General features: G+C 41.4%; 1 protein-coding gene across 2 annotated transcripts in view; it reads right to left on the reverse strand.

Annotated features, from left to right (window-relative positions):
• Positions 1 to 1,424: 1,424 nt before the first annotated feature.
• The window catches only part of mcama (melanoma cell adhesion molecule a), a 47,869-nt gene continuing 23,168 nt past the window's right edge, over positions 1,425 to 26,125 (reverse strand). Inside the window, exons 2-16 of one of the 2 annotated variants that reach the window (XM_068715664.1) lie at positions 18,760 to 18,893; positions 16,621 to 16,849; positions 16,429 to 16,499; positions 16,205 to 16,292; positions 15,436 to 15,615; positions 14,386 to 14,513; positions 13,137 to 13,284; positions 12,790 to 12,905; positions 12,036 to 12,177; positions 11,173 to 11,303; positions 10,093 to 10,234; positions 8,485 to 8,520; positions 5,581 to 5,710; positions 4,485 to 4,602; positions 1,425 to 3,308 (exon numbers count right to left, since the gene is read on the reverse strand). In XM_068715664.1, coding sequence (XP_068571765.1) covers positions 3,306 to 3,308; positions 4,485 to 4,602; positions 5,581 to 5,710; positions 8,485 to 8,520; positions 10,093 to 10,234; positions 11,173 to 11,303; positions 12,036 to 12,177; positions 12,790 to 12,905; positions 13,137 to 13,284; positions 14,386 to 14,513; positions 15,436 to 15,615; positions 16,205 to 16,292; positions 16,429 to 16,499; positions 16,621 to 16,849; positions 18,760 to 18,893 — 1,796 coding nt within the window. In that variant the 3' untranslated portion in view covers positions 1,425 to 3,305. Of the gene's footprint in view, positions 3,309 to 4,484; positions 4,606 to 5,580; positions 5,711 to 8,484; positions 8,521 to 10,092; positions 10,235 to 11,172; positions 11,304 to 12,035; positions 12,178 to 12,789; positions 12,906 to 13,136; positions 13,285 to 14,385; positions 14,514 to 15,435; positions 15,616 to 16,204; positions 16,293 to 16,428; positions 16,500 to 16,620; positions 16,850 to 18,759; positions 18,894 to 26,125 lie in introns of both variants that reach the window. The other variant, XM_068715663.1, reaches the window with a different exon arrangement.

Here is a 26,125-nt window from a genome sequence, read left to right on the forward strand (position 1 = left end):
GATTAATGTATTGGACACTTAGTTTCTAGGTTTATTAATCAGGTTAATTTTAAATAGTAAAATAAATTGTTGGATTATAACTTTTATGATCCTCTGGCTTTTCATCCAACGCCAGCTTCAGCTCAAAACTTTTGATTTATGACAAAATTCCTGTGAAACTAATGACGTTTCAGCCTCAGCTGTACTGCGTTAGTGCTAATTAGCAAACGTTAGCATGCTAACGCCGTAAATGTAAAGTGGTGAACGAGGAAAACAGCATTCCTGCTAAACTCCAGCAAATCAGTTTAGCTCAAAGCGCCGCTGTCTGTGCCTCAGTACCGCCTCGTAGAGCTATTTATAAGGCTGTGAAATATAGCGGCTGTCAAAACACAGTAGAGGTAAAGCAGGTTGGCCACTAATTGCAGGGTTGGCGGTTCGATCCCCATGCAAGGCGTTAGCGTAAATGTAGAGCGCTTAAAAAGTGAATGAAGTAAAAAGAGAAGCAGCTTTTATCACTTTGGCTTGTTAGTATTGTTTGGAAGTTCTACGCTTTACACTAAATGAATGGAGACCAGCTGATTGGTTTTGCAGCCCTGAGGCGCTTGAATTGGTTGCAGATGTGAGCTGTGGGCGGTTTTCTGTCCCTCCAGACTCCAGGCTGGAAATGTGAGCTACTGTTGGAGTCATTTCCAGCTCGCGCTGACAGCGGTTTGGAGGCGGCGCTCCTTCCCGGCTCCTCACTGTGGGGACCGTGCAGCGCTAACACGGAGCACACCGAACTCACTATTGTTGTGGTTCATTTTGAGCCTTCAGGCAGAAGAAAAGTACTCTTTCATTCCTCGGGAAAAATAAACGATGCAAAACGCAGTCTCTCTTTAAATGAAACCTTTTTATTTGGCATTATTTTCTTGCAAAAAATATAAAAAAAACAAACCCGCAAGCATCAAAGAATCACATGTACAGAACTTAATTTACACACATTTAGGAAAAGAAAAGAACATAATTGCAATGTTCAGTTTCTAATGTTTTCCCTCAGTTGAAAAACAGAAAACATTACTTTGTTAACATTGCAAGTCATCTGGGCAAAATGTAGCACTCTGCAACAAAATGTCTCTTTTCACAAAAACCTACACAGTGAGCAATCAGTACATCATATTTACAAACACGGGCCACTGCAGACGCATTTCAGTGTTGATGCACGTTTCAGATGATTTACTATTAATCATGCAGACCGATCATTTTACTGTAGATTACCTCCAGTTTGTGCCTCTCATCCGTTATCATGACATTCAAATATCCATTTGGCTGAGTAATAAATCCCTGATGATCTTTAAAACACTTACTGCTGCTCACAAAGTATTTCAAGAACTCTTTCCCCCCCCCCCCGCTGGCTAAAATATAAAATGTTTTTAACCACCGTTTCCAAGATGCAATCCCTCCCCCCCCCCAAAAAAAAGCATCCGGAAATGACATATTGCATTGCTTAATTTGGACAATGCCAAAAAAAACAAAACAATAAACCTATTGTGTGAAAATCTTACTTAGATATAACTTATGTTTTGAAATCGTTTTTGGATGTTTTTTTATTTTCCTTTTTAGTTCCATTTTGTTTGCTTTCATTGTTTTATTGTCTACCTTTTTATATATGTTGAGTTATTTAAATCATTTTAATATTTTTGTTTGTGTGGACCCCAGGAGGAGTAGCGAGTATGGGACTTGTCGCAAAACAAAAACACACAAGAATAAGGTGATAGAATAGAATATTTTCTTGAGCTTGATGTTTATTAGAGTTTTTAAGGATTCTGGAAATACCTTCAAAACAACAAGAAGCGATAAACAACTTCTCTTTTCCCAAACAAAAACCTTGAATGTCATGATAATACATTAAAAACTTGGGAGAGCTGCAGATAGATTTCTACCGTCCACAGCTTTGCATTCAGATCACGTATTTAAAGAACACCTTGAAACTTGATGAAAAAGTTCAGTAACCGATCACAGAGAGGAACGTCCATGTCTACTTTTACTGTTAAAGATTCATGATAGTTTCATGAATTATGCAGAGCAGACTTACCCATGGATGGAATAAAACTAACTGTTCCTTGTGATGGATTATCTAAGCAAAGAAAGTTCTAAGTGTCTGCCAGTTGAATCTCAAACTGAACAAAAACGTACGGCAGCCTGGAAGGTCCAACATCTAAAAACGTGCGGCCTGCTTTGCAGAACGGTCAGCAGTACTGTATGAGTCATCTGTAGTAAACGCGTGAAACACGCACCAACACGACAACGCTTCTGCAGGCCCAACGAGCTCTCAGTGGAAACACACAAAGAAAACACACGGAGCAAACCAAAGGAACAACACAAACTCAGTGTATGATGCATTCTCAAAAAACAGGCACAGCAGATCTCTAACCTTTGACCTTTTTGACCTCAGTTACAGCCCAAGTCCACCGCTAGCAGGTCTGTACACCACCACGTATTTACAAACAGTACAAGTGCTTGACAGCAGTTTGCAAAAGAAGGCTGCCAGTGTGTCTGATTGACAGTTTTTATAGATATTATTATGATTATCCTGCGTTTCAAGTGACTCCGGAGGGGAAACACCTCAAGTGTTTGTCATGTTTTGAAGAACTATTGGTGCCAATTAAATAATCAAAGTGAAGCAAACACACTGGCGAACCTTCCCTCAGTGTGACTGTGAACCATCAGTGAAGAGCTGCCTCAGAGGAGCAGCCGTTTGGTCTCTGACATCACGTCCCGTCCTAAAAACTCAGCTGGACGCCATGAACACGGATCAACATGCACATGACCCAGACGCTTGCATGAAATGAAAATCTGAGTGCCAAAATATCTTAAATAACAAAATATATATAATATATACACTTTCATAAAAATAAAAAAAAGAAAGTTGACGATGCACATGAAACACCGTCATACGAACACGCTGAACAACAGCCAAGAGCTGAACACAGTTTGAGGAAATAGTACAAAACAAATGAACGTCAGCGAACATTCATTCAAAAGAAAATACACATCTGTACATACATACCTGTGTGTGTGTGTGTGTGTGTGTGTGTGTGTGTGTGTGTGTGTGTGTGTGTGTGTGTGTGTGTGTGTGTGTGTGTGAGTGTGTAAATCTACTGAATACTGCTGAGAACAAAAGCATGATGGGGGGAATGTCCAGACTGTGAGGTGGTGTTACCCTGGAGGTCTCAGATCAGCGGGAGCGTCCCCCACACACACACACACACACACACACACACAGTGACTGCTGGCTTCATTTGTGCTGCCTCCTGCTGCACAACATCACTGCTGAACCATTGGGGACTTTACTGGAGGGACAGAGGAGGACATCAGTGTTACTCACTCACTCACTCACTCACACTCACACACACACACACACACACACACACACACACACACACACACACACACACACACACACACACACACTACTCATGACAAATGAGCTGTGGTCGGCAATTACAGGGAAATTCCTGTTTATTAACAGGTAACGTAATCCACCTACCAGCACCTCTGAAGCTTGTGTTATTTTATTTTTTGACAGAGTCAGACAAGGCCTCTCAGGGCTTTGTAAGCAATCAATAATATCTTAAAATAAATTCTAACAGCAACAGGTAGCCAGTGTCAAGAAGCCAGGAATCGGTAAAAAGTGGTTACGTTTCCTATTAAGAGTCAAAATCCTAGCAGCAGAGTTCTGGAGGCGGAGAGGGATTTGTTTTTTGCTAACGCCAGAAAGCAAGGATTTAAACTAATCTATTCGACAAGTCATGGAGGCGTGGAGAACGCTTTCCAGATGTTACTAACACATTATCAGGAAGAAAAAAAAAGATAAACTCACATAGAATGTCTACACACAATGACCTTTTGTGTTTTTATAGAAGCAACATGACATGTATTGTTATGATGCACAACAACCAAACAATGGCTACTTCCATGCTTCTGCGATTCACATAATAAAGCTGCTAACTAGCTGCTAATAACAGCCATATTAGTCACGTTTAACAGCCAAGCAAACAGAACTACAGCACTGAAGATTACAGCATTGAAGATAATACTAAAAAACAATGGAGTATCCCCTAAAATGCCAAACACTTGTCTCTGTATCACATCCAGACGGCCTCAGTATCGTCAGAATATGTTTTCTGCACGCTAGCAGCTGGTTCATTTATATCCATTAAATAAATGATGCAAAAGCCAGTGCTATTACCCCACATGCGCCTTACATATCCAAATTTAAAAACAGCTTCTGTGAAGTTACTGAGAGCAGGATGTCCAACTCTATATTTCCTGACTCGCATCCGTGATGACGCCTTTTTTTTTTTTTCACTCTCCATTTGCTTTTTTCTACCGCCTCCCCTCAGGACAACTTTTACATTTTAGCTCTACAACTTATAAACTTAAGCAGAACAAACTTTAGGCTTTGAGTCTTTTTTTTACATTTTGTAACAATGAACATCACATTCATCCACACACACAACAGTTACCTGGTCATTAGGGCCCTTTTTGTCTCCGTTGACAGCCTTTAGGAGGACAGCTTCCTCATTCTTCATGTTGGTCTTCATCTCCACGACAATGTCATCTTTGGTGGTCTTCTCTTTGGTGCTGCTGACAGAAAGGACGGTTGGCTCATGCGGAATTTCACAAAAACAGTTAACTGCAGAGAAACTGGGTATCATGACAAACTCTTCTCTTAATACAAGTTCAGTTTACATTGTTACTATAACCCAGGTTTAAGCTTTTCTTAGGTCAGTTTGTTTTAAATATTTCTGCATCAGCATCCTTTTTGAGTACCGTATTTTTCGGACTATAAGGCGCACTTAAAATCCTTAGATTTTCTCAAAAATTGACAGTGCGCCTCATAATCCAGCACGCCTTATGTATGGTTACTTGTTGTGCTTATTGATCGATGTTATGTGGTACAATGCGCTCAAAAATCTGTCGAAATGTGTAAGTACGACTTTGGTAAGCAACGAAGCCGCTCCGCTCAATGGATATTCGGAGCATTACGGTACGCACGGGAGGCAACGCCGGGCTAGTTACGCCACTATCTGCCAATGGATTGCTGATGCGTGGGCTGAGGTGTCGGTCGCAACTGTGGTCCGAGCTTTCACGAAAGCTGGAATCATCACTGAACAGCCAAGTACCGATAACAGCAACGAGACTGACTCGGAAAATGACGAGAGGGATTCGGGCATTCTTGATGCCGAAATCGCACAGCTGTTTCACTCAGACACTGAAGATGAAGAATTCGATGGATTTGTGGAAGAGGAATGAATCGATAAGTGAGTGTATTTTTCTGTACCGGTATTTGTTGTTACAACTGAGTTGAATAAAGTTTGATTTACCGGACTGTGTTGTTTTGCTTAATGCGCCTTATAATCCGGTGCGGCTTATGTGTGAACATAGACACGTTAATTCACAGTGCGCTTTATAATCCGGTGCGCATTATAGTCCGAAAAAATACGGTACCAGAAATGTAGTGAAATGTGACCTCATTATTTAAGCCAAACGTATACAGAGTATCAGACACAGATAATACTTGTAGACATCATCATCAGATTTAGAGAAGACGGTACTCACATCTCCTGTTTCCCTGAGCGTCCACAGGGGATCTTCCCCTTCTTATGCAGAAAGTAGAGAACGCTGCCGAGGATGGCGAGCAGCAGCAGACACAGAATGATCACCACTATGATCATCCCACTGCCCTCAGCTACAGGAACACACACACACACACACACACACACACACACACACACACACACACACACACACACACACACACACACACACACACACACACACACACACACACACACACACACACACACACACACAAACAGAGACCACTCACATGTTAGTGTCTGTCCATCTAGCAAAGCAATACTATGCATCTAGTCCACTGTGTACCAATATAGTTTCTGTTTATATCAGCGTTCACACGAAACAATTCACTTTTGCCTGAGCATACAGCTTGTGTACAACATTCTCAGGGGTAACATTGCACTTTAAAAGGGGCACTTTGCCAATTTTACACATGAAAGTGAGTTCACTAACATCTTAGTCTGTGAAAACATCTATGGAGGAGCTTTGTCAAGTCTTGAAAAATGACCAAAGGAAACATTTATAGCATATATAGGCTTGTGCTACAAACTGGATGTGTGAATGATGGAAAGACAAAAGATGCTGTAGGTTGCATTATGGGAAGTGTATGATCCTGTGCTTACTAGAGATTTAAAGTCAGAATGTCTCAGCGTCTGTTTTTTAAAAATCTGTCTCTTGAGTCCCGACTCTATGCAAGAGCTAAACGCGTTTAAAATTGAGAATAATGAAACATCTTCTTCTGTTCTATACCAGAATTCTCAAGTGGCATATTTAACAAAGTCTGTTTCCTCATAAGAAATAATTAGCTGTGCGTGAAATTACTTTTCATCTTATTTCGGTGTTATTAAAGTGGCAGGACTGTAGAAAAATGTCATTTATTTTGCCCAACATCTGTGACCCATTCTTTAATAACCTTTATTTAGATGACTTTATCCATCCAGAATGAAAAGTTGAGAATGTTTTCTTACTCTTTTAAAAAACAAAGAGGCTACACACGTTAGAGTCTGCTGGTTGGGTTTGTGTTTTTCAAAAGGAAAAATATTTTATGAACTGCTACACTATGTCCGAGCCCTGTATAATATTATTATAAGGAATGGGATGTATCTGGAAGGGTTTAGGGATTTTCCGCGTATTTAATATATTTTCAATTCAGCTTTTTAATTTGTAATTTCCAACAATGCAAATACCAAAACAATATTCCCATACTAGCTTGTGATATTGTCTATGTTTCATGCCCTTCAATATATCTAACTAAAGTGGAAAGAGTCTATATATGTCTGTCCTTCAATTTTCTTCACAAGTGTTCATCCGATTGACTTCAGACTTGGTGAGTGTATTGCTGAGAACCCAAGAAAGCACAGTGTGGAGGACGAACTCTTAAATCTACGGGACATATTTATTAGTAGTGTGTTATGTAACCACTGTGTAGTGTATTGATAAGGGGACCATATTAACTGTTACACCGCCGTACGGACTGCCAGATACACCTTGCTCTCCGTCGATGCTCGTGTGAGCTTTTCCAACCAAATGACATGAACACTCTAGAATTGTTCGGGGAACTCATTGGTTTGTGAACTGCCGTTTTGAAGCCTCGAGATCGACATTCTGGCTCTGAAAAGTAGGGTCGTTTTCTCATAGACATCTATACAATCAGACTTTTTTTTAACGAGAGGAGTCGCCCCCTGCTGGCTTTTAGAAAGAATGCAGGTTTAAGCCAATTTTGCCTTCGCTTCCCCTTTTAGAACCGGAGATTGCCGCCTGGACGTAACAATATTACGCCAGATATATTACTCAGGACCCAACAAGCGCAGAGTCGAGTGTGAAGTGTGGATGAGCGGTTCTCGATAAAGCCGAAATAGCAACACCGGAGCACAGTTCAAATGGAACCGCACTAATATATATAGATAATATCCAAGTTCATTTTATTATATGAATCGTATCTAATTGTCACAGTCATATCTGTGCAGTGGTGTATTCTGTGTGATTTAATTAGTTTATTTTGTCGGTATCATTGTCAGCTTTAAGCACATTTTCTGAATCGTATTCACTTTTGATGCATTCAATTATCCAGATCAGTATTTTGAATATGCTGAATCCACAAAAACTGAGTAAGACGGCGTCATTCTTTTAATAGTTCTCAGTGTCATAAAATAATGATGTAATTCATTCTTAAATTAAATCTTCCACTCCTTGTTTAGTTGGAGTGTAGGAAGCTTCTATATCGAGCTCCAGAATACGGCCCCTATTAAACTCAAACAATTAGAGGAGCGAGCAACCAAATATTTATATCCTGGGAGCAACACAGCACTTTACTCTCCATATATATATATTTTACACTGTTGTTTTTAATGGTTGTGGCTCTCTGAAATGTTCTTTCTTTGCCCATTGTATTCCCCAGAGGCAAGTGAAGGTTTTAATGGCATGAAGCGACCGCTGAGATAGTCAGAAAATTGCCCCATAATAATGCGACTCTACATATATACTTATATATATAAACAAACTATAAAACACAGGACTGTCTGGAAAAAGTTAGTAAAAGTGAGGTAAGTTATTTATGTTTGTTTAACAAATTCAGGGATATACAAATAATGTTTTTTGCCACTGCAGATCGTTTGGTACAAATATCATTAGGGGTGTTGGCGTGCTTGAATTTGCTGGTGTTATGATTTTTCTCTCTGTATCAAACAGAATATTTAATATGCCCACAGGCCAACCGAAAGATCTGCCAGCAAACTAGACAGTCCTGGTATAGAGTCCCTGTATGAAAGTCATAAATAATTCACAGAGTCCTCCAACCCATTCATTGTCACGGACAGAACTTAAGTCTGAAGAAGAAAGTGAGCACAAGCGAAACAAGAAGAGACTACAGAGCAACAATCTTACCAGGAGAGAAGGGAGCAGCTGACGTGACTCTGGGAACTGTGAACAAGTAGAACAACACTTAGAGTGGGCCCACCAACACACACACACACACACACACACACACACACACACACACACACACACACACTTAATTTGATTGCAGCCGCTTCAGTAATAACAAACAATCCCATATTGTTCTGGAGGTGTGAGGGGAGCAGCAGACTGCATGTGTAACAGAATAGGTTACAACACTGCCTGCTAAAACAGCGGTTCACTGCCATGAGGTCAGGCCCTCAGAAGAGTCACAAGATGATAAAAAGGAATAAAAACACATTTTATTGAAAAAAATAACTGATTTACCTCCTTGTGGTTGTTTGCCTCCATTAACCAGGGTTAAAGCTGCAGTTTTTCATCACATTATCCTATTAGACGGCTGGTCCATTAAAATCTTAAATTTGGGGTTTATCTCTTACTAGATACTTTTACCACTTCAGGACTCTAACCAATTCTTCAAATGAAGCAGTATGATTATAATCTGTGATGGGGGATCACAGGTGGGCATTCCTTCATTTCATGGGGTCAAAATCTCAAACGGTTGTGAAACACTGCATTAAAGTGATGTCTTTCTGTCGTTTACACATACAGTAGGTGTCCTTCATGTATAGTCTTCTTATGGCTTCATACAGATATGACAGTTCCATCACAATGCTGGTGCACGAGAGGGAGTGGCTGAAAAGTGAGTATCTGTTCTCTCACAGGCTGCATCACTGATGGATTTAGCAGCTGAAGCCTTAATTAAAGGTCATGATGAACGCAAAGGACGCACCTATCTGCTGCCTGTGTTATGAAGTCTGACAGAGTACACACTATGAATGCCGAGGCTTTATGTTGGGACTGATTTAATTCCTATTTTCTCACACACTGTATGTCCATACACTAAAAATGTATGGTGGTGTCAGGATTACTGAGATTTTTTGTTATGTTGGAAGTCCAGACTGAATGTTATGTGCAGAAGGGTTGTGAACATCTGGATTGATGATTGAGCTGATACCAGATACATACTGTACTTAAAGCAAGCCTGAAACCTCAATGCGTGTGGTGAACTGTGGTTAATGTCTGAGCATTAAGCAAAACACTTTAGATACGGCTTGTGAGCAAATTGGAATAAATGAGTCTTTTCATTCTATGCTTGTACACGGTCTGACATAAAATAGGCAACCCTCGTGCTCATGATGGTCATTAACTAAGGCTTCAAAAGCAAAATAAGTTTTATACTCCATCACTGATGCAGCCTGTGAGAGCAGAGATCACTCTCCTTCTTTCATGTTATCCCTTTTCAACGCACCGCAGCTCCCTGAATGAACCAGAAGGCACATAGTGTGCCAACAGTGCTGTCATGATGGAATACAGATTGGGATTAAATGTGCTAAAAGATGAAGAATGGTCCTTTAACATAACAGGCATTTTCCAAACTAGCACTGTTTGAATGCAAATGTTGTATTGCATATTTCAGAAGATTAAAATAATGGTTTGTGAGTGTTTCAAAGCCTGAATGTGGATCCCTCTCCGCCCCGTACATCCACTGCACTCGTACAGATTTTCTAATGCAAGCGAGCGAGAGGTTCTTACTGGCTTTGATGCTGAAAGCCTTGACTTCGGTCCCCATGTCATTGGAAGCGTTGCACTGAGCGCTGATGTCCGAGGTGACTTTGACCGACACCACGCTGTGAGTCATGTGCTCGTTTGCTTTGCTCACCACCTCGTGCCAGTTCTGTGGACACAGACACACAAACAAACGCACTTTGTTGATGCACATTTTTATCTCCACATCAGTGAAAAATGAACCATTTGCAAAATGAAGCATAATCCCAAAATACTGCTGGTCCTCACAAAGAACAAAACTATAAAGACTATAATCTCAGATGTGGTAGGTAAACAAGCCGCCATTACTGCGGTGGCACCTCACTTGTCAACCTGCAAAACCTTGCTTTTAAATGGTGTCTTACGTTACTCCTCGTCGTTAATCTGCTTCCATCTCTTTTTGTTGCTGCTTGTATATTTTAAATCATCTTGTTTTCTAGATATTTTTAGTATAACCGTACCACTGTTTGTTTGTTTGTGTCTGATTGTGTTGTAGCTTCATTTCCACCATTGTTGACTGAATTCTATCCTTAATCTTTATCTATTAATTTCTTGTTTTGTGTATTTTCATTGTGCAAAATAAAAAATATATTGTCAACCTGACATTTGTCTTTTTACTTTTTAATTGTTCTGAGAATGTTTTCCTGGAGGAAATTTCACTTTTCAAAGATCATACACGTTTGTTCATTTATTTATTGATGTTATTGTTATTATTGTAACTTATTTTATATTATTTGTTTTTATTCTATAGCCCTTTGTAAGGTGCTATATAAATTATGATTATATTATTATTTGTAATAATAGCAATCAGGAGTTAGGTTAAACTCTCCAGACAATTATTTGTGTCCGTGTTTAGCAGCACGTGGATGGGTTCCCTTTTTCTCAGCACAAAACTCAGCGTTAAGAAAAATTAGACAGATGCCGATACAAATTTACTACTCTAGTGATGATCACAAGAAAATATTATCCTCCACCCACTCATCATCTTCACATGTCAACTGTTTATCAGCATCACTACATTGCATGCACATTGCATGATGAAATAGTGCTGCAAGTCAGACTGGATACCTGGCTGCCGATGATGTTCCAGGAGATGCTGGGCAGCGGATGGCCCTGAGCCTCACAGCTCAGATTCACCATCCTGCCCATTGCCTCCTCCAGCTGCACGTCCTGCTCCACTCCCACCACCTGGGGACCACCTACACACACACACACACACACACACACACACACACACACAATTTATGTATAGTCCATTCTATTTAGTTACAAGCCTGTTTTGCTCGCTCTTAATACAATTCAAACATTTCCTCCATGTTTACCTGTTTTGATAAATTCAGGATAACGTACATTTTCACAGCACTAATCTATCAGTATAGTAAAATATCAAAGTGAGTCATATTCACCACTCTGCCGCTGCTTTTTTTAGCAGAAGTACCTTTTTTTTTATTCACGAATACATTCCAGTCACTTTTCGTTCAATGTTAAGCTTCTGTCAAATTGAACTTGACACTTCCTGCACAGATGCTTCATATTAAAAGCCCTCAAGTGGCTTTACAGGGAAACAATCCTCCTCTTTCCTGGTACGGTTTTTTAATTTAAAAAAAAGCTCATAACTCTGATGCAATTCTTTATTTCAAGCTTCAACGATCGACACAAATCCAAACTTAACCTGACTGACCCTTTTAGTAACAGAGGCACATGTTTTAAATCAGAGCTCTTGGCAGAATTAGAGTCACTACAGAGAACGTTCATGACCACAAAAAGACCTACGACAAAAACCATGGCCACATATCGTAAATCCAGCAAGAACAAACTACAGAAATACCGTGTAAAAACCAATATAGACTATTGAGAGCCGACATTGAATTTACTTGGAAGCTACCCATGGCATCACAAGTAAAGTGAAGTTGGTGTTTGGGATGACTGACCTTGGACGATGATGTGGACGGAGCCGCTGGTGTGCAGGGCGGGCAGGGAGGGAACGGTCACCTCACATATGTACTCTCCTGTTGTTTCATAGGTGGCGTCCTTCAGGTGCAATGTGTTCCCCTGGCCCACCTGCTTCCCATCCTACTCACACACACACACACACACACACACACACACACACACACACACACACACACACACACACACACACACACACACACACACAATCAGTGATTGAAGACAGGTGGTGTTGGATATTGATTATGATCAGTGTATCTGTTGTGAATTGTTTGATTGTATAATATAAATGTTAAGCTGTATAGTGTGAAAAGCATAAAACAGGAAGTGCTTTTACTTTGAAGAGCCGTTTTGTAGCATATGTGCTTCTTGACGCTAACCTAGATAATGATTTATACGTAGAAAGCCACATGTCGAATGTTCACTTTTCTAATACTGCAGTTTCAGACAGTAAAATGGTCCGTTCAAACCAGACGTGTCTTGGTCCTCATTAGAAGCTCCACTTCACAACAGTATCAGTGTCAGTGGTGTGGCTCCAAGATTGCAATGTCAGCCAGTGTTCCACTTTGGTTCAGAATACAATATCTCAACTATTGGATGGATTTCTATTTCATTTTTAAAAGAGAAATGATGCAAACATTCTCGAGCTTTCAGCTAGTCTACACATTTTATTTTCTTAGTGCCTGCAATATTTTCAATCTCATCTAGTACAAATCTGTACCAACGTGTACGTACCTTATACCACACAGTGGCTGTTTTAAGGGAAGACAGAGCGTTGCAGGTCGCAGTCAGATCTTCTCCTTTGAGCATGAACTCCGAGTCTTTAGGAACGACCACAGCTGGGTCCAAATCTGAACACAACAAACACAGACGAAACACAGGAAACGCAAGGTTGGGAGAAATGAGTTCAATTAAAGGAATCGTTCATTTAAAGTGTTTATTCGCTTTCTTTCTGAGACTGAGATAAAACATGACACAGCGAGGTCCGTTCAAAGTGTCTTTGTCGTTTCTGTCTCCAAGCCAGTTTCAAATATATGTTTTCCGATTATGTTTTCTTGTGTGCATGTGTGATGGTTCCTCACAGTGCACAGTGAGCTGCATTTCTCCTTTCACGTCGGAGTAGTCGTCGGTGTCCACGGGCAGACACTGGTAGATGCCACTGTCTTTCCGTGACACAGGTGACAGCATCAACACATCACTGTGGTTGCTCTCCAGGTCCACATCCAGCTCCTGCAACAAATACTCTCATTTGTTATCAAAATCCATGCTGTGATGAAGTGGAAGTCATGACAGAAACTAAGGCACGTTCTTTGTTTTGTCGACTGGTGCCGAGTTCTCTTAGAGAGAGATCAAACGCAAGCTTAGAATCCTGCTTCGGTTGCCAGTTTAAAATGACAGGTTTCCCAAACATACATGGATACATAGCTTTCAACTTTGTTAGTAAAAAGCTGACGACATCCGATTGTCAGAGGTTGATGTAGTTTACAGAATATAAAATATTATTTTTCGTCGTTTCAGCCATCATGGTAACACTTTTACTGAGCACTTTCCCCCCTCAGATCTGAGGACACCAGCTACAAAAGGAAGCCACGATTTACATTGGAGTCCATTAGGTCGAGAAACACAAGTGGTGGGATACTGACAGAATTTAAACAAATCCTAAATGTTTAACCGTAACATCCAAACCCACTTACTTGAAAGTAAAAATGAAAGTTATATTGTTCATTGCAAAACTGTGAATGTGTAAAACTATGGTGAGCATATTTGGTCTCTGCTGAAACACAAAAAATCTATTGACACACTTACATTTTGAGTAATCACTTTAAAATGTTTTCTTTGTTTTTTTTAATGTCAATTGCTTCAGATTTCAGCAGTAAGTTAGTTGATATTGTGACATTCGATGATGGCAAAAAGTATTAAAATAAAACCTAGATTGTTTAAAAAAAACTATTTTCCTTTAATGTCTTAAATAGCGTTTACCTCCCAAGTCATGTTCACAACAACCGCTAATCAAATGCCCATGACTGCCTAGTTAGTAAACTTTAAAAAGGCAGTCAGCTGAGTTTTTGTGTTGTCCACACATACAATGGATGAGTGTCTGACATGGGAATGAGTCCTACCCATGAGCCCCGTCAGTGTGGCCTCCGGTCTCAGACCCCGGCCTGGATCTGCAGGGTCAGAGCTGACAGAGCCTTCACAGACCTTGCACACTCATGTCTACATGGGGGCCCTGTGAGCTCTGCATATCAAAAACATTCCCTACATGTCTCCTGCGTGTCACCCATTCTCTCTTGGGGACTTTAAGGGTGAGAAAATGCCTCCTATTCTTACTTGTTCTCTGTTGAAAATGAAGGCTGGCGGGGGGTTGCCATCACCCTGACAACGCAGCTCCACAGTATCCCCCTCTTTGACCAAGCCCTGGGGCGACTCCTTCCACAGCTCCACCATGGTGGTGGGGTCTGGACACACATACACACAATCAAATTAAGCAGGCGTATTCAGCGGGCTGCTGTAGTCTCTCTACGAGGCCATCTCCATAATGCTGACAGCACAGACTGTGTTTGGCTCTGCCTGCCACAGTATCACTAATACACTGTTTCAAACAATGGACCAGCAGACAAATAATGGACAGACAGACAGAAAATGGATTATTGACGATAATATTTAAAGGGGTATTTCAGCAATTAATATATCAGACAGATTAATAAAAGAATCAAAATCGCGTAGTTATGAATCCCACTGCATTTCTTGGCAGGACCTGCCCTGCTTGGCTGGTTGAAGCAGAGATGATTGGTTAAGATTAGGCATTGACTTTAAGGAGTTCAGGATAGCCCATTGGTCACGGCTTAGGCCCCGAACAAATCAGGGTACCAGTACCTCGGCGAGCATGGAGGCCTGGCCAATCCTGGCGCTTAAATGCTACGCAGGGCCCTTTAAAAAGACCAGTTGTAGTTATCCTGACAAGTGAAGGAGAAAGGGAGTCTCATATCAGCAAATACTGTCGACAAGGACATGAACCTGGCAGTGCTAACTCTTCTCCCTAACTACCGATTCATTTTTTGGGTGATACAAAACGTTTTTTCAGGGACCATAGAGAGCCGAGGGAGGTGGGCACTAAATACAATTTAGATTGTTTTTGGGTGAATTATTCATTTAACCTAAAGAGAGCAAAATTAATTTGTAACTAAACATCTGAGGAGGCTGTAACTTTATGTGGTTCACTTGGTCTCACAGCAGAGGAAACACTTAACTGACCAAGTTGAGGTAGGGTGTCCCAAAGATGGAAGATTTTTTGCAGCCATTATTTAATTTTACCTTTACATTCGGGGACAATTACCTGTGAAACAAACATATGTATAAAAAGGCTCGGCGTTAACTCACAGTGAACAGTGATGTTGATAGTGTTGGACTCGACTGTCCTGATGGCTCCCGGGACAAAGAAGCTGACCTCACAGGAGAAATGGGCATCCTTGTCCTCCTTAACCACCTTGTACTCCAGTGTGCTCTGGACGGTGAAGAAGTCACTGGACTGCTGGGTTACCAGCATCACGATGTTCACATCTGGAGAAGACAATGTAGATATGTAACAATGGACAACAGAGCTTACAGATAGCACATTCAATGTATTCTTAATCAATATTCAAATGCAAATATATGTATATTTGACTAGGGGACCAAAGTTATGACAGTTCATCATGTAGGGAACAAGAATGCCTGTTCCAAATTTCATGGCAAACTACACAATATTTGTTTCACTTTGGTCCAAACCTGGTATTTATCAATCTAACATCCATCAATCAATCACTTTCGCTTTTCTGTCGACTTTTGCTTGCCAGTCACTAAAAAATGAAAGTAGAATTGTCTGTTTCAAAGCGGTGGATCGACTGACAAACTGTCATTGAGATCCCCGAGTCAAGCCGCTAGCGTAGCTAAACATATCACAGTTTTCTGTGGGCAGGGAAATTCCTAGGTACTGTTTCTGAGATACTTTGGGATTTTACCGTTTGCTTATGAAGATGCGTAGAAGATTTTCATGAATACGCTGAGATTTGAAAGAGAAACGGCCTGGACTTAAACCAAAGGAAACACTATGGTGTTACATTGCAGACCCTCAGATAGACACAATGGGCCATCTACTGTTTGCACTCACGTCCTGGTGCAGACACCAGCGGCATGCTGTCCCTGTACCATGTGATGTTGGGTTTAGGGAAGCCGTTGCGAGCCTCACATGATGCAACCTAGAAGGAGAATCACATTTGCAAATATGTATTACCGTGAACATGGTCATTTCAGCAATCTACAAATACTGTATACATTATTATTATTATTGTTGTTTTGGTTGCTGTCAAGTGTCTACAATTAAAAGTGACTCACCTTAGACGGAACCTCATTGGTCATTGATATTCCAGTAAGGACACCCTCGATCACTGGAGCCTCTGGAGGAGCTGAATCAGGAAAATATATTATTTTTAATAAATACATCATGAAACAATCTTCTGACTTTGTATCTTCCTTTAAACAAGGTTTTGTGTGACACACAGAAAGCTTGTTGTGAGTCCGTCTTACCAAACACTCTGAGGTGGGTCTTTCCCTCAGCGTTCCCGGCAGCCAGCCCGTTAACCTGGCAGAAGAATTCCCTCTCGTCGTAGAGCTGGACATCTTGGATGGTGAGTCGAGTTCCCTGCTGGTCTGAGGTCACCTCGATGCGACCGCTGTAGTCCGTGTTGTTGTCCACCATCTGCTGACTGCCATCGCCGTAGAAGATGCGCATCCGAGCGCTGTTACCTGCAGCTCTCTGCGGGAGGACACAGTAGTTTAGGGTTAAATCAGTGGAAACCGTTGCTCATGTATTTGGTTGATTTTGGGCAGTTTTGCTTACAGGTATGATGGTTAAAACATGTGTGCAGCAGGTATTTATCAATCTAGCATTCATCAACTCAGCAGTCACTGTCAACTGCTGAGTTGAATCAGACAGATCTATACCTATTATTTATTACATCATGCCGGATAACTTTAATAATTATGCACTGACTTTGGTTTGTGTGTAGGAGGGGTTTCCCGTGGCCAATAACAATGGCTCTAGTCTAACTTTTTGATGACTTGAAAAGTTTTTTTTTTTTCCTTTTTAAAATTAAAGGTTTTTCTGAAAACCTTTTGAAAACCAGCCTGAACTGATTGTTGGAGTTACGTGAACGTTAACCAAAACTGTGGCCTCGGTGTCGGTGTGGTTGGTGACTCAACAAATTGGGAAGAAGCAACCCACGGGGTGATGCTATACTATAGAAGTTGGTTACTTATTTCTATTTCTGTCAATGACCACTACATGAAAATAAAAATGAAATACATTGAATTGATATACGAGGTCCCACCCTATGGGAGGACAACAGGAGCCCGTCCTCGTCTGTCCCCCCACCACCACTCTCTTGCCCGCCCTGCAGGTGTCGCTGTTGAAAAGCATTTTAAATCACAATATCCACAAAGGATTTTTTTCCCAAAGAAGAGAGATCAAATATTTTATAAATGATACTGAGATTTGGTAGTTGTTTATTTCAAACGATTACTCTTTTTATACTTTGATCTCCCTCTTGCCTTTAAAAGATAGAGGAGCAACCTCCTGCCTCTATGGACCAGCCTCCTCTGCAGTGAATACAGTTTTTACTCCATCTACCAAGAGTCTAAGAGTCATGCATTTGGGTCCAGATCTTGTTATGCTGAGACATTACAATAGTTATTATATGACTGTTTATACAAGCACCTCGCTCATTAAATAGTTTATATTAATAAATAGTTTCTTCTGACGTCAGTGGAGGAGCTCTTTATTTCAGGTAATGCAGCACTCCCCCACTGTAAAATGATGCTGGAAAACCTGGCACTATTCATATGCAGGATAGGGGATGTGGAAGACGCTGTAACCACTGAAGTTACTGTTATTAGACAGTGTTTTGTTTCTCAGCATTTCATATATTTTGGTTTTAAATGACTGTAAAATACTGTATAAACAGCACCAATAATAAACAGAATAGTAACAATAATATCATACTTTTGATAATATTAATAATTAAAATGAGAATTGTAGTTTTCAAATATTTACTACAAAAACATGGCTATGAGCCTCCTTTCTTTTTGCCCAAAGCACATCATTCAACCTCTACTTTAATATTTACATTATTCACTTGAATATCATGGTGGTTTGTTGTCACTACACAGATATGGATTTTATGGACTGTTTTGTATTGAAGACGATCTGAAAGGAATCCGATTTGAATCAGAGGCACGCTGAGTTCACTCATTTGTTTTTCCTCCTTGCTCCGTCAACATGACCTACGATTAATTGGTCCATACAATAAAAAAAAGAAAGAAAAATCTATTTATGACAAGCATGCATGCTCATGTGAATGTATTTGAGATTTTGTGTCACAAGCAAGGAACGAATGAAAGTCATCTCAGAAATGAACAGAGGCAACAATACCTCCAATCAGGAAGTCCTTGCAGCCATATTTTATCCTTATTTCACCTAATTTGACTATTCTTATTTATAACTATTTTTTTTCTGTGGACAATAATTCAGGACATAAGAAGTCAGATGCTCCCTGACCATGAAATCAAATTATTGACTTTAAGGGGGCTGTCCTCACATACGTGCTCGGTTGGATAGTTACAGATCCCGACAGTGTCAGTTTTTGCAATGGGTCCAGCAGTACTCACCACAAACCACTGGATCATGACAAAGCTGGGCTCGTTGTCGGCATCAGTGAAGCTGTACTGGCAGGGGATCTGAGCCGAGTCATCCAGGTACACCTCAACGGCCTCATGCATAGTCAGCTCCACCTTGGCCCACGCTGAAAAGCACACAGACATGCACATAAATCAACGTCATGCTTTCTGCAGGTGCTGTGCAATGGTCCTGTATTATTCATGAGCCATTAAAGCCATAAAATAGTATCAAACTCAACATAACAAAAACATTTCACCGTGTCTGTATTCGTATTCTAATTTTGACCCTCAAGTCTAATGTAATTCTAGACTGCATTGTGTTTGGCAGATTGACTGAATGTCTTCCCAGGCCAACCTGGAGCCACTCTGCCATGTTAGCAGAACAAAGAAGAAAAGGATTCTTGTCCACATGGCATCATTTTCATCTCCCTTCTGCCTGGCTGACTGTAACCACTAAACCACATCTTGGCCAGAAAACCAGTTCCCTAGGAATCATTGGGGGAATGCAGGCATGAGAAGGCCAGCCAGTTTGACACTGGGCTGTTGACTCATAGAACCAAGTGGGGGTTTTTTTCAGCCATTTTGGACTTGGCTGCTGTTATAGAGGGGGCTAGCTCACAACAGTGAGAAAATAGACTTGTTGTGCCATCTTGTTCTTCTTTGTCAGTTTTCATGCTAGATGGTAAAGGATACATCCCTTTCCCTTCCCTCTCCTCCCTCTTACACCGTCAGGTGTCACAGTGTGACGTTCAGTGGATTTACTCCATCACGTGTTGTCATGGACCAAAAGGGGAACAGGTCTAGGGAAGACAACAAGTATGGAAATACAAAAATTTGGAGGTGTGATTTTAAGAAGAGGCAATCTCACCAGACCTCTGTAGCCCGCTGCTCATCTCTGCTTGAGGCTAGCTACATTAGCCGCTACTAGCATGACACTCACAGATCTCTGATCAAACTGTCTGCAGTTAGGGTTGCATTGTGGGTAATGTGCTGCATCAATATGGATTTTCCTAAATTTCCACATTTGATTTTCAGGAGGAACACCCTTTGAAGTACAGTACTTACAGTGGTGTACTTTTTAACCACAGAATTCTACAGACGACAGAACAGGAAACAAGCTTCATTTTCTCAAGGCAGAGCTCTTCATATACATTTTTGCAACTGTATTGTGTTTACTGATTAATGTGGGTCAAGTGTTGGGTGCACTGTGCAGCTGTATTAGGGAGAAAACATGCTCTAAATTTGGTGTAACCAGATACTTAGGGGCAAAAGAAGAAGAAAAAAAGAACAACAACTTGGGACATCAGTTTTTTTTGTTTTTGACTATTCAACAGTTCTCAAAAATAAATGAAAAACAATCAGCAAGGCTAGACCTTAGTGTCCTCAGCGTTGGTTGAAACAGACCAAGCATGAAAAGAGCTTTAAGAGTCCAGTTGCCACCCTGCTGCCCCCATTCAGCCGGCTGCTCCCCCATCACCACCCTGTCTCCTCCCCCCCGCCTCAGCACCAATCATTTTCACAACTCATTTTTTTTTTTCCCCTTCTTTTTGTCCCTCCCTCCTCCGCCTATGCTCAGCCAACCATTCCTTTTAAGACAACGGGCATGCCATTGTTCCCCCACCTGGGTGGACCAGATCCCCCTCACACACACACCCCACCCACCAGCCAGCCAAAATATACATTTCTATCCCTAAGCCAAAGGTTAAAAACAGTTCATCACATACTGAAGTTGTTGTTTACTCTGACAAAGATGATGTGAGACGGCTTTGAGACAAGAAGCAGATTATGGAGGCTGGAGAGCAAAGCATGTCACAGAAGTCAGTGTAAAAAATGTTGTGTCTCTTTGGGGCCGCGCTGCTAACTTTTCAGCTAATCCGATTAGCACTGGGGGGTTGCTGGGGATTTGGCTTCCAAAGCCAACCTGGGACCGGTCTTATCTGTTCCTGTTGTGACTTTATGCGGCACGGACTAAAGCACAAGTACACATGACCCATGATCTATGGACCCTGACAACCAAAACTGCTGCCTGTGGGTGTGTGTGTGTGTGTGTGTGTGTGTGTGTGTGTGTGTGTGTGTGTGTGTGTGTGTGTGTGTGTGTGTGTGTGTGTGTGTGTGTGCATACATTTGTGGCTGTCTGCAGTCTGCGTCTGGATGATACAGAGCTAATTCATTCAGAAAAAAAGAAAAGAAAACACACCGCTCCAGAATATTTGGATGTGTTGACAGGATCAGCCCTGCGACTGGACAACAAGACCTCAAATGACTGAGGTCTGTTGGAGGGATGAGCGACAGAAGGGGGGTCAGGGAGAGAGACTCGGTTTAACAACAAACACAATGACATTTCAAATGGTAGATTAACTACTATTAACTACTCCAACCATAATTATGTCACTATTAAAGTTTAACAGTTTGACTGTGATCACATAAAACCATGCTGGATGCAGCTTCCATGATATGGTTAATGCCGATGTTTGAATGCTCTCCTTTTTAAATTCCTTGCCTACATCCTTCTCTCTTTTGTGATCCAGAAACTGATTTCAGTGCTGCCATCTTGCTAGTCGTCACAGCAGGGCTGGAAATAGTTGGAAACTTGTGCCAGTTTAATACGCTTTGGTGCCAATACCAACTGGTTTTGGATAACTTGCGTCGAGGAACACGGAAACGTTTTCCGCAAAAACCTCTTTGTTCATTCAAAGCCAAACTCATCCAATGTTAAGTGCTGATGTCTGCACAAGAGCTTGGCCTGGCATAACTGGATAACTGGAACTGGCAAAATCATGATTGAAGACCAAGTAAAGAAATTCAAGGTCAGCTTTCAGTACTTGTTACCTTTAGCCATGCGAGCAGCGTGGCTCTATGGATGGCAAATGTCAGTTTTGGTCCAGACTGATATTTCTCAAAAAACATTGGACGGATTGCCATTAATGTTCCACAGAGGACGAAGCATGCTGATTTTGATCATCCCTGACTTTCTCTCTAGCGCCATTATCAGGTCAAAGTTTTCCTTTATCCCGATATACAACTCCATGTCTGCTGGTTGAATTGGCACAAAATTGTGTACAAACATTTGTGGTTCTGAGACGATGTGGATGCTGACTCATCACAAAAAAAAAAAAAAAAAAGGCCGCCCCATTTATGTTCACTTTTCTCTCTTCCTTTCCTCACATTCTCTGAGTTCCGGGTAAAGGAGAGAGATAAAGGACACAATATTTCTCAAAATTAAAATCATTTTCCATAAATAGCAATGCAACGCACAGAGGATGTTGCCAATACTTGCACAGAAAGAGCAAGAGCAGCAACTTTTTCTCTGCAATAAAACAAAATCTGCCTTCATGTTATAAGAATTCAGCTGATTGAATGACAGATCTCACCTCCTGCCACGAATGTATTATTGGGAATGATCTAATTTGTTGAGTGATTACTTCTGAGTATTAACATTTATTAGGTAATGTTAATGCTGTTGTGTAGCACTTTTAAACCCTCTACAATGTTTATAGAGGTGACTGAGCATGTTTGAAGGCAGAGAGAAAATTAAAACAATGAATAAATTAGTTTTCTGTCCTTCCATTCAAGACAAATGGAGACAGACTCACACAATGCAAATCAGACAATACCAGACATAATGAGGGGGATACTTCCAGGACCGCCTCTGCATACAGTCGCTCATTATCTGCTTTACACAGAGACAATACCCTCAGACGCTAACTACAGTGGTCACCATTATTGGCTTTCCCATTCGATTAAGGCTGTCAGCTTAAGTCTCAGTAGATCTGCAGCTCCACCACTGATAAGGAGTCCAAATCACCTCTGACACAAGAAACCGGCCTCATTTACTCACCCTAATCCCTCACATGCCTGGTGGGCCATGAAATGAGACCGAATGCTTCGGAGGACATTAAAACGTCCAGTAATAAGTTATCTATAAACCCTCATGTTCACTGAACATGTCAGGCATATCATAGAATCGTATAAGCAGATACAACACATTCTATATAGGTTTGTACATTTATGTACATTTACTTTCAGGGGAAGAAAATCTTTCTTATTTAAGCTACTCATGAGAAAATGTGAGAGCCAACCAGCGTTTCAGACTATTTCATGACTTCTCTGAATAAAAGTAGTGAGTGGACACAGAGTCCCTCAGAGAGGGGAGGGTGTGAAAAGCTAGCATGAAAATGTGGGCGACAGGCAGGAGGATTTCTCAATACGCGGCCCCGGTGTAGTGTGGAACACCTGGGGGACACAGTGTACTGCCCGACATCAAAGCGTACAGACACACAGTGAAAGCACACGGCCCTACAGTGCAGACGAGAGCTCCTCGTCCTCGTCTGTGCTTTCAGAGGCAGCATCTGGCACAAATCTCCCAGCAGCCTGTTCCTTGGGTGACAGTCAGTAGCTGTTAAGGGTCCCGGATTTCTTCTTTCACATATAGAGATAAGGAAGTGCTGCAAATCTCCTCAAAGGCACCCCTTTACGCATCAGTGCCCCCCCCCTCTTTCATGCAGCAGAGCATATCACAGCTCCAGGTCAGGACCTGACACGCAGCCCTCCATGAGGTGGACTCACTCAGGTCGCTCTCACTCAACACTATTAGAAACATATGAGGCTGACAGCGACCTTTCATTCACAGCATTATGCTTTGTGCACACTTCAGTTTTCACAGGGCAGTATTTAATTGTTTTGCACTTGCACAACAACACATTTTTGTATTTTCCAGACTCCAAACAGTCCCACAGGCAGCAAAGTAGACGGAGCGGTGCATGTGTTTATGGAGTGCAATTTTGGTACTAAAATTGGCACGATTGTCATGGAGTTTTCTGCCTCTTTTTGCCAAAGCAAGTGCAAAAATGCTGCTTTAGTTTAATAGTCTATAGGAAATATACGTGTACACTTAAAAACTTGGACTTTTGACTATTTTATCATTATATTAAGAACTTTAGTGCATAAAATTATCATATCAAATCATCACCCAGGCGTAGCTACAGGCCAATTTACAGAAATAGTAATTTTTTTAATCCGATCAGATTGTAAAGCACTTTTAGGCAACTTTTAATGCTGCCAAAAAACATAACTTTCTGCAAAGTGTAAAAGACATGCATGCGTTTTGTTGTGCTTAAAACTTAGTTCTGGCTATGCAGACATTTCTTTCAATGTTTTGGACTTGGCCACGTCACGGTCAGTCAGTCGGTCTCTCTCACACACACACACACACACACACACACACACACACACACACACACACACACACACACACACACACACACACACACACACACACACACACACACACACACACACACACACAAAATAAATTGAATTCTGTTGAGACTGTAACTCTCTGACTGCACACACATGACACTCAAGAACATGTTATCATGCTGGGAATGTTTCTCTAATGGTTTTATGGGTTCTTCCAACCTCCGAAAAACAGTCCGCCAACACTGGCTTTTTAAAGAATTGCTAATCATCCCCGCTGGTGAGCAACTTCCTCAGCAGCTGCATTCATTTTTTATCCTCACACCCGATGGGTGAGACTTCATTAAAGGAGCAACATGGATGTTTTATTTATGCTTGTATCTGATGTTCGGCAGTGAGTGTGGCTTGTTCCTCTGCATCCACTCCCCATCAATAGACCCCCCCCCCCCAGAGCTGCTGGGCTCAGGCATGCAGGTTGCTCCGCAGCCACAGGATGGCTAATTAAAGGTCAGCAGGCTAAACACTGTGTCTACATCAAGGGGGGGTTTCCTTTAGCTATCAGCAAAAACAAAAACAAACATGGAGAGTGAGCCTATGTTAACACATTTTCCTAAAAACTCATTAAGCAGGTGTGGGTGCCTTGTTGCTAGAAAGTCAAAACCCCAGCTAAGAACATGGAAATACAACATAAAAAAGGCAGTCATTCTGCTTACCATCCAACTAAAACAACTGTGACTTACTCCTTGTGTAGTACCTGGATAGTGCCTGAACACAGCAACTATCACAGAAACTAATGCTTGAACTAAAAATCCAGAAATACCCCCGACCACAGCGCTGCAGTTCTGGGGGAAACGCTCGAGTATAATTCTGTTTGGTTTCCATTTCAAACATAAATATCAATTCAAGGATACATGATTGGATTTCCTTTCAATTTCCTAGATGGATTGGTATGTTTGGACGAAATGCTAACCACAAGTATGGAGCACGTCCTTACCCATCAAATGCAGACAACATAACCATATACAGCTTTGGAACCAGTGATTAATATAACATTCAACAAACATGTTGAGTGATCCCACTTCACTGACGGTGGACTAAATGACATTTCGAAGGTAGACAGACACTGGAAACAGCAGTGATTCCTTCTCGGCCTAATATTAAAGTGTGTGAAAGACGAGACATTATGGTGAGAGGGGCCAGGTATGAGGCCTCTGCTGTTATTTTAACGCTATAAATAGAAGACCTTCTATCCAATCAAACCTCTGACGACAGCGCGCCGACTTGCCGCTGTACTCCAACAAAAGGCCTTCTTATCCCGGCCCCTGTGGTCATCATCACAGGGCTGAAAAGCCTTGAGCGCTACAAACGGGGTGCCAACAAAATCAGCTTTCCCTCAACCATCCAGCAGAAAGGGCTGGCCTGAGATAATCACTTCCATTTCAATCTCCAGACGCCACAAGCTCTGCCAACTTTAGGTTTCAAAAAAAAAAGTCACAGCTAGAAGAGCATCAGACATATTCAGTACCATTTTTTTGGCACTTTTACCATTACTGAATAGTTGATAGTGTGGACACCAACCTGTTCTCACTCCAAACTCATCGAATACCACAGCTTGCTCAGTGCCTCTTGGCGTCTGATACCGATGCACTGAGGCACCCTGTAGCATCTGTACGTGACGCACCAGAGTTTCAGTTAACCTCAATGTAAAGCCACCCACGTCATTATTAGAAGCTCAGAGCAACTGACTCAGTAGAACGTCCACAATAGTCCACTTAGGGCGAGTGGATGGGTCCAACAAACACAGGACGTCAATCCAGGAGACGGCTGTTTGTGTTGAATTAAAAGTTAACATTTTGTAACTTGAGTCGTTGGTCTTGGACTCAGTCACGTGAGTAATTTTGTGGCCTAAAAGTTTATTTCTTAACAAACACACCGAGTGTCAGTGTCCGAGCAACGGTATTTGACGAGTTGGGAGTGAGAATGTGTTGTAGATAAACGGAGAGTGAAGGTTATGACATGAAATAGAGATTGCTTGCCAGAATCAAACCGTTATACGATGATATGCGTCATATCTCTAACCCCCTCAGGAGAACCCCTGAAATTGCTTCCATTTCTCTTATAATCACCAGACCACAGAAATGAACTGTATTTGCAGGTTTTT

The sequence above is a fragment of the Cebidichthys violaceus genome, unplaced genomic scaffold (genome assembly GCF_023349555.1).
Source record: "Cebidichthys violaceus isolate CVI_PGR_0920_01 unplaced genomic scaffold, fCebVio1.0.p SCAF_20, whole genome shotgun sequence".
Classification (NCBI taxonomy): domain Eukaryota; kingdom Metazoa; phylum Chordata; class Actinopteri; order Perciformes; family Stichaeidae; genus Cebidichthys; species Cebidichthys violaceus.